The 12,335-nt window shown below is 49.7% G+C and overlaps 2 protein-coding genes across 2 annotated transcripts; both read left to right on the top strand.

Annotated features, from left to right (window-relative positions):
• The first annotated feature begins 1,335 nt into the window (after window positions 1–1,335).
• On the top strand, window positions 1,336–2,371 carry BO97DRAFT_244883 (uncharacterized protein). The gene is made up of 4 exons (XM_025690821.1): window positions 1,336–1,361; window positions 1,426–1,589; window positions 1,654–2,084; window positions 2,139–2,371. The coding sequence occupies exons 2-3, from the start codon at window positions 1,539–1,541 to the stop codon at window positions 2,041–2,043; spliced, it is 441 nt and encodes a 146-aa protein (XP_025546805.1). The 5' UTR covers window positions 1,336–1,361; window positions 1,426–1,538; the 3' UTR covers window positions 2,044–2,084; window positions 2,139–2,371.
• Window positions 2,372–2,612: 241 nt separating this feature from the next.
• On the top strand, window positions 2,613–3,202 carry BO97DRAFT_408866 (uncharacterized protein). The gene has a single exon (XM_025695955.1). The coding sequence runs from the start codon at window positions 2,646–2,648 to the stop codon at window positions 3,156–3,158; it is 513 nt and encodes a 170-aa protein (XP_025546804.1). The 5' UTR covers window positions 2,613–2,645; the 3' UTR covers window positions 3,159–3,202.
• Window positions 3,203–12,335: the final 9,133 nt, after the last annotated feature.

Here is a 12,335-nt window from a genome sequence, read left to right as displayed (position 1 = left end):
AGTTCATCGGTATACTCTATGGGATCACCAGTCCATCCATCATCTTCAATGGATGACACTTACCGTTCTGCACATCGAAGTAATTCCGAAGAGGACTGTCATTCGAGGAGCCGGTTTCCGGTTTCTTGCCCTTAGCGCCTTTATGGTCTTCCGTTGCCTTAATCTCTCTTTCAATAAACCGCTCGCTTAGGGGGCTCTCATTGCTGGAGGCACTGGAGGTTCTTGCCTTAGCCTTCGTGTCAAGTCCTGTTTGCTTCCCTGATTTCCAAACTGCGAGGTCTGGGTCGTATGGCTCTCCTTGGCACAGAAGTCGTCGGTATCGTGCCTAGAGGGCCGGAGCCCCTCATAAAAACGAGTGGCCCCGTCGTCGGCAAAGGTTGCTTCTTGTACCCCCTAAAACGTAACAACAAGTGTCCGTCCGCGTCAAAAGCATTCAGTCAAGAAGCCACCGAGCCCAAGAAAGAACGTTCGTACGATACCGATGCTGCTGTCATCCAACAATAAGGAGTAGCCAACATTCACATCCTTTAATTCTTTCATTCCTTTTCCCTTGCATGCTGCCTGCTGCGTGTGTACGTGCGAAATCACGACAGCCTCCTATATCGGCCCTCCCTCGGAGTAGCGTTCATCTTCGAGAAAGGTTAGCAAGTACCGGCAGCATTATACTCAACATTGGACTGTGAAGAACCTAGTTCCATCGCCTCTGAGCTTATCAGAATCCAGGCTGGGCCAAACAGTCACCAGCTCGATCCGGGAAGCAATCAACGAAGCAATGTACCCATTCTTAGAAGCCGTGCCTTCATAGTTTGAATATGAATAATGCAGGAGTAAGGGAAGGTTTCCCATACCTTGCCTTTCAGTGTACTCACGTCTACCTTGTCCGAACAGTCCAATTCTCCTCGATCTCGAATCCAGTGACACGTCGAGTAGTTGTTCTCTCGAGTACAGTCATCCAAGCTAGCGTCATGAGGTGCGACCCTAAAATAATGTTGTTCGACTGTGTTTGAGTATTTGCCGGCATCAGCGCGCCTACTACGAGCGATGGTTCCGCAGCTTTTCACGGTGCGGACGATTATAGGCGGCTCCCTTATCCAGTGCAACAGTTCGTGGAGATGTCCTCGGGAATCAACAAACCCCAATGTCTCATCCATCCAAAGCAGGAGCCCACCGGCAGCAAGACAACCACCTCCTACCATTCACATTCTCATACTTATAGTTGACAGCTCTTCCGCCCTCCAGTCACACCGTGCTGCATGGGCGTTCTTCAATTCATGGTGCCGCCGCTCGAGCAGTCTAATGAGCTTTGGGGAGGTATGATTCCAGCGGATGGGATCACCAGCGATCGATTTCACTCATTTGTGGTAAGTGTGCGACAGTGAAAGCACTGGTGAATATCAATGATGATGGGCTGTATTCTGGAGTCAGAGTTATTTTATATTGCTTCTGAGGTTTTCGAATCTTGCTGCGCTCATCTTCGCACGGCAGGAATTGATTCTCACAACCCGAGTGGCGAGTTTCCCTAACGAAAAACGTCCCCCATGCTGCGATTGGACACGCTAGGCCTGATATTGGTCTCAGGAGCAACTCGGGTTCGTATTCCAGGGCGGCCATGCGCGATATAATGGGCATTCGAGCACAGCTAATGCTGTCCAGGGGAAGGCGCTGGCCAGCACGCATACTTTGCTTCGCAGCCCGCATCAGCCGCTTTCTTCTTCATTGCCAATCGGACTTGGAGCGTCCGATGTGGACATGCTGAATGGTGCTCACGGAAGAGCTGTGCAAGTAGCCCTGTATATCATTCATCCCATGGCGCAAAGCCTAGGTATTATTGATCGGTTTGGTGTGAAGCGCGCGAATATTGAAAACATCTTAATGGACAGATGGTTTTGCCGCGCTCCCACGGGGTTTTTCCGAATGATGCGGAGCCATCCGAAGCATCGGCGGAAGCGTATCCCGGAAGGGAGCCAAGCTATCATCTACGAGCGCGCCATACCTTCTCCAGATCAAGTCAGAGGAGAGCGAGCAAGTTATGAGCTGAGTTGATAGCTGTTGTCTTTGCGGACAGTTTTTTGTGCTCTCAAACGGTTGATAGCCCAGATTATTTCGAGATCTTCGCGATGTTGACTGGGCCGACATAGAACACGAACGGTGACATTACGGAAACCTGACGCGTGCACGTTCACACCCCCGTCCACCTAAGCCGTAAGATTGGCCTGGATGACACCCCTTTCCTGCTCCTTGGCTACATTGTTAGTGATACAGCCGCTGGTCGGACTTCATTCATGCCCGGCTTCAAAAAAGCTGCGCGAGTTATCACCACGGCTTATTCGAAGAAATGTGGCATCGCGAACGCTAGAGTACAGCGATTTTCTATGATTGCTGCTACCAAGCAGAAAGCTCCGAGATGAACTGACCGTGGATGAGCAGCTTTACGCCATTACTGAGATCATACCAATTAAACCGGATAATCTAGCCGGCCAATGGAAATAGTCCAATAATAGTGGATCACATTCCATGATTCTTGGTCAGTACGGCAGCGCTGAACGGCAGTCTAGTCGACCTGGCAGGCTGGTATGGCTAGGGAACCCACATTTCTCTAGTAAGAAGAAATTGCGAGACTTGTACGCTTCGGTACGGGTAAGCAAATGCACTCAGACACTCTCATCGTCGCTTGTCACCGGGAAACCCAGGCGCGGGTATATCACCGGCTCGGTCACGTTGCCGTCATCGAGCAATCCGGCGCTCAGATATTTACTGATACGTCCTGGTGCATGATTCAGGAGCCTGTGATTCCGCAGCATGTGGGATCAGATCCGACCAAGTCGGTGAGCTATGCATACTATGGGACAGAGCTGACCGGGGTCCGTCGGATGCGATTTGGCAGTCTCGCCGAGTGTGTTGACGCTGCTTGCTGGAGGGCCCTCCAGCATGGCTCGCGGACAAAATCGTTTGGATTGACGATGACAGCCATTAAATGCATGAGGATGATCAGGCCACGCATATGTGCGGGAGAAGGCCTACAAGCTTCCGGATGTCTCAAGCCTTTCACCTTGGCTGAATTATTTCGACCAACAGTCTGGTTATCCACGGTCATTTTTCATTTTTTCTTTGCAAAGGTGATTGTTTCGGTTATATTCGTGGGATCCGAAAAGTTTTGATTAATCTGTCACTGCGACAGCATTATTTGCAGCAGCAGCAGCAGCATATCTCTTGTCGGGAATTAGCCCATTCTCTTTCCTTAATGCATGCATGCATACTCGAGAATCCTAGTGTCTCGCGTCCATGATACCAATATTTCGGTTTCATTACTCCGAGGCGTTCCGAAGGGAATCGACAAATAACATCCTGCCTTTCTTCCTATCACGCCTTTGTTGGGAGTGCAGAGACACGCATTGTCAACTAACAGAGTTCTCACTCACCTTTCCCCGGGCATTAACAGGTGGTAATAATATAACAGCCCTGGGGAATACCAGCGCATCCTTGCTGTTTCGCCCGCCACATACTCCGTAAAGTGATGCGTAACCGATCTGAACGTCCACCCAACCGCTCTGTCGTTGCTCTTTCCACTCCGAATGTTTTTCCTGTCGGCTGCGCTGCACGTTAGGGAAAAGTGTTGTCTGCTCCCTCCACGCGCTATCAACTCACTCACATTCATTCAATTGAAGGTCTCCAAATCATTAACCATTAAGCAGCTGACAGGAATCAGTTAAGTCCAAGGCAATAGGATACTAGGGTGTATTATACCCACCACATCCGTTCACCGTTAGTAGACTAGCCACCAGCCACAAGTAGAGACAGCCGTTATCTGAAACCCCCATCCCATCCCATCCCTTCATGAGGGTATCATGTAGATACCTCTTAGGAAACCCCTCCCTCCCTCGGGTAGTTCCGGTGCCCCTCCCCCTCTCCCCATCCGCCCGCCCCGTGGTCCCTTGTCTCCCTTGTGCTCCCTCGTTTCTTATCATTCTTCGTCAGATTCGAAGTTTGTGTAGCTGAGATCTTTGCACTATATTCTCTGCCGGAGAACAATGACCCTTGTACTTTCTTTCTCTTAAGGATCAGGGTCCGAATGTCAGGAACGCTAAGTTGATGGAGTCGACTACTTATGGTGATTATCCTAACCACGAGATACGGTAGTTTGATGATGGAGAGAATGAGAATTTGGCGACATAAATGCGTTCAGCAGATTGTTTCGAGATAAATGGCATTTTCTTCGCGTTGCCATTCGTTGAAAATATTTAAGTCCTTTTTTTTTTTTTTAAAGTTTCTTTTTTTCCCAGAAAGAGAAGTAAGTATAACGTAGTTTTCTCGATGCGTGTACAGTGCTTGATCGACAGGCGGCCAATATCGACTGCTAATCTTACGACCTTGGGATCCGGAGAATATAATGTGCGGGCGCACTATATACCTACATGTTACTGTGTGACTATCGGATGCAGAGATGCGGGAGGTGATGCGGGAAGTCCAAGGGGGGTTGTGTGTGTGATTGCAGATGTCAAGCTTGCAAAAGAGGGCGGTGTTGCGTATGCCTCGCATAAAGGACATTATCCAACCGGATGAACGCGACGAAGTGATTTTTGTAAATCTTAGTATTCAGTCAGTGGGAGATGGATGGTACATTGAACACGACCGAAAATGAAAAGAAGGAAGGGACGTCGAGATGAGGCGTACCATGGAGGTTACTGTTGCCGCTGGTTAATGCTTGATCAATCGTAATGGGGGGATAGTATAGCTGATACAGTCCAGGATAGAGATCCCTGAATCTCAGTCCCGTACGGAAAACCCTGGCCAGATGAATGGCTGTTATGCCAATTGCCACTGGGTGGATGACATCAGCTAACATAACGGTCTTCCATCCAAGAGGTCGGGTAAATGATCATACAGCAAGGGCCCTGACGATCTCTCGCTTGCCTTGCCGTGTAACAGGCTTCCTTTTCCCACCGATGTACGTACTTTCCACCTTGGGTTAGTCTCGTTTGCTTGATGAGATCGCCGGATACATTTTGCGAGGCAGAACGGTGTAACAGGACACTTGGCTTTGATCATAACGGTTGATATAAGTAGATGAGTGCTCCCAATCGGTCGAATGCCGGTTCATATCGTCGGTTGGATTGACTAGAGAGCAGTAAGTGGCGGTCATGGCAGCGGAGTCTAGTGCCTAAGCAGGTAGGAGGTGTCTCTGCTCCCCGTCCGGGTTGCTTCATATGAGCAACCCTATCATCACGGTTTAGATCGGCGGGGGTTCAGGCACCCAGATGCTCAAAATTGGGTGTGCAGTAAGAAGAAGGTGGCTTCCCCAAATATGATCCTGCCTAGATTAGTCAAGATTAGTAGTGAGTGGCTAGTCTAGTCATTCCATAGCGTGGCGGAAATTGCCGCTGCACTTCTTGGCGATCAGCATGCCTACGTGTTGTGCTTGACTATCCTTGTTTGACAGACACGCGGCCGATGACGATCTAGAACAAGGGACAAACATCAATGCCCGCCGGCAATTTAAGAGTCTGACACCAACACAATTACCGTGAACAGGGGCGGACTGCATGGATCCTTTGAGGGGGAGAGGGAGGTTCGGCTATGCCGGAATCCACAACCTTCAATGGCGAGTTTCAAGCCTTCTCCACTTCCAGGTCCTAGTCATCAAGCATACAATAGTCAACAAGCGAGGTGTTGGCGATGAAGTCATATGTGCATGGGGGGCTGTTATTTGATCTGATCCTTTCGGATGGTACTGGTGGAAAAGACAAATGATGGGCGGGAAGACAAAGAAAAGAAGCAATCAGGCTATGCATCGATCAGGCTATGCATCAATCGATAGGCTCCACTTGGGATCCTCGATCCAACCGTTGTGTGTCTTGTCTCCCGAAAGCTGGAGTCGGAAGTAACACCGTACTGGTTGGTGGCCTAGCGGGGGAGGATGGGCCTCCGGGAACGAAACTGGTGACTGACTCGATCCATACGCGTGAGCTGGATGAGCCGGCCGGGCCATACTTGTCGCCTAAAGTAGGGGAACTGTTCGTGCGCATTGGTGGAGTCTTGCCGATCGTCGTCGCTTTTCCTCCCATCCGAAGACGGAAAGGTGAGCATGGATATGTCACGGAGAACAAAGAAAACAATTCCATTTCTCACAAGGAGAACTTTAAATCGAGATTCAGGTTGGACTACTCTGGTCATCGAGTGGTCGACCGCCATCTCTCGGTTTGCTGAAATTCCCGCTTCTTCCGGAACCCCTTGACTTGGGAGGAAGGAGATCGGAGTTTCAATTAACAATATATTCCACGAAAATAAACTTGGCGACACATCGGTCTTTATGTTGCCGTCTCGCTCATTTGCCGTCCGGTCCTGTCTGGCTTCAGAGTTTAATGTGTGCATACCGTAAGTATTGTTCAACTCCACATGTTTAGGCCGGTGGTGTTCCCTACTCCGTTCTCCGTCCACGGAAATTGTCGTTCTGCATTTCCGCCGCGAGTCTGCAGCGATGGGAGGGGCACCCTCTGTATGCCCTGCAGGAATGCACTATCGGCCCGAATGTGGGTTGAGTGGGAACGACTCTGGATGTTGGCTTGAAAAACTAATCCATCAGTGTCTGTACGTTTAGGGCTTTCCTCCGACTTTTTGGAATAACCCAAGAAACAAAGAGGGAAAGTAAAAAGAAAAACACAGATCAAAGGACAGCAGTAAATAGGCGAATCCTCATTTGTAAGTCTAATAAATCATTAACGTCGAGCGATGTCACACTGGGTGTGATAGGCGACAGGTGGGGAGTGGTAGAAGAAAAAGTAAAGTTGTCGTCGTTGACTTCGAACAGCTGTTAGTTGATGGCTGCCTATGGATTCCTACTTCATCCCCGACCCAACGAGAAATAAAAAAGGATGTGGATATTCCACCGCAATTTCGAGGTACCCCAAAGTTAACTAGTCGGTAGTCAATAGATAGATTGACTGACTAGCAGGATCTCCACCGTATCATTGCAAAACCGGATGATTAGCTGATCGCATCCGGTGTGGGTGCCGGCAGGTGTGTAACCAAGGTCTGTGTCGGGCTTCCAGCAGGAGATGCGCAGAAACTTCAGATGAGATTTGACTGACAGAGAAGCTTGGTCGTCATAGACCCTGTTGCATGTTCCCTTCCGAGCGGGAATTACTTGTCCGGATGACTGCGGGAGAGGACGAGGAGCGTTCGAGGTTCAATGGGCGAGAGAAACTGCTGTAGAGCTTGGTCTCTTTTCTCCCGCTCTAGATCCATTCTATAATAATCTTTACTTGGCTTCCTCCTCTTATTGGTTTTTTCTTTCCTTTTTCCAATATTGTATTTCCGGTTCTCGCTACCTCTGTGATACTTCCCATTGGGAGTTTCCACCTAGCCTCTTTCAAACGGTTGGATGGGTGGCACGAGCAGGAAGGGGGGGGGGGGGGGGCAGGGGGGTCTTCGAGATTCCTGCTAGGAGTTTAAACTGGCGCAGTCCTCAATCTTGCTGGATTGTAGCGAGGTGCTAGAACCCACCACCTCCGGCCGCGGGACTAAGAGGATTCGCCAAACCCGGTGCAAGGTCTCCCGGTTTTCGGCCGGTCGCCGGCGACGCGAAGCAGGATGAAGAGGAGAAGAAAAAGGAGCAGAGTAGAGACTTCATCGGGGGCTCATAGGGTGGCAGCACGATGAATGTCTTGGCATGCAATGGACTGCAGGCCTTTGCGTCCGAAGTAGTGGTGCATCGCCGCCCAGATAGACCCGGTTAACGGTCTCTAGCGTTCGGATATTCCGGGACACCTTGGAGCCACATACGCGGGAGAGGAGAGGGTCAACGCGGATCTTGTGTGGCGTTCTCCCTCCCTCACTTGCTTTTACGTTCGGTTTCAGTTCTGACTCGTTTGTTCTGGTGGACGAATCGTTTGCGTGGGATTGTTCTCCTCGAGGAAGGAAAAGAACCGGAGCGCGCAATGAGTAGAGCATGTGATGCTGCATGTTGGAGGGGGGTGGAAGGGGAAAGAGGGTCTTGGTGGTACCATTCTTTTCAATCGAGACTGGACGTCTTTGTAGATACTCTAGAAGCGAAGGGAAAGAATTCTAGAAGAGGTTTGATCTCTTTCTTTGTGCGCCAGTAGGCGAAAGAAGGATAGCGAATGTAGCTCCTTTGTAGATGGTAAACGATGGTATGCAGAGCCCGGCTCGAGACAGCCTCTCTAAGTCCCCGTTGCGCCATGCAGATGAGAATCAAGAAGGCCGAAAAGATTGACAGGTAGTCATGGAAGAAAGCCATGGAGGAAGATGAAAAAGACAGAAAAGAAAGAGAAGACGAAGAAGTCGCGTTATTGAGAACGAGGAAGGCGCGAAGGTGGTGAGGTGGTGGTTGTGATGTGGTGGTGCACGATAGTAGTAGTTGTAGTAATAATAGTGGTTATTGTTGCCGGTGGCCGTGGCTTGCTTGGGCTGGGGGTATAACAGAGGCCTCATAAGGTTCATAAGGCAGAAAACTCTAGTTGATGCAAGACAATTTCTCCAATTCCCACGGCAAGTCGTCAGGATTTGAAGGTCTTCAGCACTTTTTGGTGCAGAGATCGCAACTTTCCTGCAGATAAATGAGTCGTTCATGAGGCCCTTTTTCACATCGAGGTTCTTTGTCGCATTCCAACTCGGTTTTCACAAAGTGTTTTTGTGGTATTTGGCACGAAGCGTAGATAATGAAGTTTTTGAAGTGGTTGCACATGGCTGTCAGATCCTAAAATCGACCCTGGCTTGACGAAGGAGTGACAAGGAAAGAGGCGGACGTGAGTGGTCAACAGAGGCGTAAGCTGAGAGTACGAATAGCAATGATGGCCCAGGATGTGAAACAAGAACACTAGGAGGGTCTGAGGATGATATAGTGTCCAACAAGGCCAGGAAGAGAACTGATGGGGAGTATGGCTTGCTCTGATCAGGGTTGAGAACACAGTTGTTCATGACTGAAGGCGTTCCAGACCAACTATAATATACTGTAAATTGGGTGTTTGCCCACGACCATCACAAGCCTGTCGTAGTCACAATAAGGGACCAGCAACCACTCCGTAATTATTTTTTTGTTTTCACATTTCTCCTTTCTGTGTGGTGACCTTATCCCGCCCAACTCGCACTCCTTCGAATGGTTGTATCTGTCCTGCCTTGTTTTCTCCGCCGAGTCATCGTTGGGTGATTCTTCTAGTATGTAGATATTCCCGAGAAAAATTATACCATCTCCGCCTCTTCTGGGTCCCTTGTCCTCGCTGAATTTTATTTCTCTCTCTATCCATTGCCTCCTAATTTGCGGAGAACTAATGTCTAAAACTAAAAGTTCTGACGGGCTTTTCCCCATAAGTCAAATCGAGATCTTTAGTTGAGTTGGTGGCTCGAGGTCGGACCCGCTCTTCAGGTTTCAGGGCTCTCCATACTGTCTTGGGCGAATCCAGCCCTGAAGAGTGGCAGGAACACTTACCTGAAACACCACAAGGCGAACAGAACAACGACTGAGGCTGTGTGGCGTAGTCAAGGAGAGATAAAAACGAAAACAAAAGCGAGTAAGATCGCAAAATGAAAATAAATAGGTCCGAAGAGTCAAGTGCAAGGTCGCCGAAAAGAAGGTTTCCCCGAAGCCAAGCGGGTCCTGCTACAGTATAGTACATGAGAATTACATCAACTGGATGGGGGGCCTCCTAAACTCTAACGGCCACGATAGTGAAGTCCGCAGACGCTAGATATCTTGCCGTTCCACAACGATGCAAAGGCCCATCAGCCTCGGACTGATCGGGTCGGGTCAAAGGGTGATCGACGCGGTCCCTCGCAGCCGTTAATGCTTTTCCTTGCACGTGGCGCTAACCAGGATCGTCATGCATGGGCAACGGTGAGCCTTCAACAGCAAAATCAGCTGCATGATCAATGACGACTGGGAGACATGTCAAACATGTTCATCTGGTTGGCCCGAAGCTGGAATGTGTACTTTCAGAGGTGAGGTGAAGTGACATGATTAGCTTTTCCCCCTCACGTCTGCGGCGACAAGCCAATGGATGGAAGACTATGGAGAATGGTCGTAAGTTGGCCCGGTGAAGAGGCTGGATTGGGTGATATCTATAAATCACGCACACGTTAGAATTGACCCATATTGACGTTTTCTGCAACTCGGTCGGCGCCGACAGGACCCTATTGAACCGGTGCGACTGATAACTCTATTTGCAGGGCCAATCATCTCGATGCGGACAGTCGTAGGCTCATAGCCATTCACGTCCACCAACGGCCAGTGGGACCGCCAGATACAAGCCAAAAGAGTTGAAAGTCCATCTGAGGCGCATTGCGACCATCTCTGGAATCATGTTGTTACTTTGGCGAATTGTGACATCCCACGGAAGGCCGACTGGCGGAGAAGTTTGGAGAAGGTCTGAGCACCAAGCGAAATCAAATCGAAATTGGCTAGGGCCCGAGCAGAACTCCACCGAGAGAAATAGAGTCGGGAAGGCTCGCTCTGGGTGGTTTCTCATATAGTATAACATACTAAACGGTAAGTGGGAGACGTGGAGTGACATGGTACCATATGCGCGATGCAATCAATATGGCAGTGGTCTCGGCCCTTCCCGACCACGCTCCAACCCTACCAAAACAGTTAGTACCGGCAAACACAGATGGGGTACTTAGTAGAACTATCTACCTCAATCTATTGTTCGGCCGGAAAGTTGGTCTGCGTCGAGGGTTCTCCACTGCAGCTATCATGCTTGGCTCATGTTCCTGCCACCAGTGCGGCGGTGCCACCTAATTGAATGGTGGACAATTCCAGGCAAACAAGTCTCCAGGCCAGGAGGGTCTGAAGACAGAACTAATGAGGGCAACGTATTCCTTCTCCAGGCTACCGATCATCCCTTGTCACGGTAGATCAACCCTAGAGAGATCTTCCTACATCACCTCCCAAAGAAGAAGGGAGTGTGACAGGAGACGAAGACCGTAGCGAAAACAGGGGGAAGGGGACAAACAAATCCACTGGGGAGACTGAAGAGATGGAGGGGGGCTTGGAAGGAGGGGAAGAAAAGGGACTGAGGGCCATGGCGGCATTTTCATCAATCTGATTGAGGCACTGGGACTGTTCCAACCACAAGATAGGAAGCCGGATTGGTTATCTGCGAGTCAGGACAACGGCCTTAAGGAACCAGTCAGCTCGGCATTCGCCGAGTTGGAGAGTAGAATCATGTGGGGCACGAGGCGGGGAAATGAAAGGTTCGAGATTGCTTTTGTTGCTTTTCTTTGTTATCCATCTTTTTTCTTTGTTTTCACACCTTTCACACTCCCCTCTTCCCCCCTTGCTTCTCCTCTTTCAATGCTTGTTTGTTTGCTTTTCATCGCCCAGAACCAGGGAAAGATCGAGCCATTGTCGCTGCAGGGGGGATACCCGGTCAGCCAAGAGGGCCTCAGAAGCCAATTACGGCGGGGACTGCTGAGGAGGCGCAAATCAACAAAAGTCCCTGGATGCACAAGTACCGGACCAGCAGGTGGTGTTTGAGAGTACCGCACAGAACTTGATACCAGCTCACTTTGTATCGAGAGCTCAGGGTGTTTGAGGATGCATGGTTTGTTGCCGCCGAAGTATGCATCTTCATAGCAGTCGCCTTTATGCATGCCAGGTACGGCGAGCATGTCTCGGGGGATTAGTTGCCATCCGAAATCCTACTGAGCTTGATAAAGGGTCAGCGATGATCCATGAGGATGATCGATGGATGGATGGATAACTAATCGACTTACTCAATCCGGCCGACTCCAAAGCACCTGCCATATTGGGACAAGCTCAAATCATGCCGCCGGGCGGCCAGTACCAGTAGATACTTACAGTAGTCCCAGGCTACAATCAATATGAGTGCATAATAGGTAGAAGGGCACTGCTCCTCAAGTAATGTACCCAAATCATGACAGTATACGAAGTATGATCACCAAAAAGAAAAAATACATATTGCGAACATGAATATCCTACGAATACCACTTCTCTGCACATCGGCGTCGGCTCTATCCAGTCTCGGACTATACTCGGAGTTGGACCAACCCTACCGCCCCAGCTTTCATTTTAGCGAGGTGATCGAGTCTGAAACCGATTCTTTACGTCACAGACAGGTTGGTTATCGCGATACAGAATCAGTCATCTGGCTTTAAATCATCAATTATGCCGCTTCAATCTCACGCTCATTCTCCTGGGTGTCTACCTTAGCTTGGTTGCAAAGTGCCTTGTTTCATCAATTAAGACTCCGTATCGATACGGTAACTGAAGGCAATGCAGCTGAGACATTTATGTCACGTGTCACAATCCGATGAGAGCTAACCAACCGCTGAGGTTCAAGGGCCCTCCTAACTGGTGGTCT

The sequence above is a fragment of the Aspergillus homomorphus genome, assembly GCF_003184865.1.
Source record: "Aspergillus homomorphus CBS 101889 unplaced genomic scaffold BO97scaffold_61, whole genome shotgun sequence".
Taxonomy (NCBI): domain Eukaryota; kingdom Fungi; phylum Ascomycota; class Eurotiomycetes; order Eurotiales; family Aspergillaceae; genus Aspergillus; species Aspergillus homomorphus.
This window is presented reverse-complemented; position numbering and strand designations above follow the sequence as displayed.

Excerpts from the sequence above, each read along its gene's own strand:
- BO97DRAFT_244883 (XM_025690821.1), top strand. The coding sequence starts at position 1,539 with ATGCTGCGATTGGACACGCTAGGCCTGATATTGGTCTCAGGAGCAACT. Across the intron at positions 1,590-1,653 it reads TGGTCTCAGGAGCAACTCGG|GGGAAGGCGCTGGCCAGCAC; the intron begins GTTCGTATTCCA and ends AATGCTGTCCAG.
- BO97DRAFT_408866 (XM_025695955.1), top strand. The coding sequence starts at position 2,646 with ATGCACTCAGACACTCTCATCGTCGCTTGTCACCGGGAAACCCAGGCG.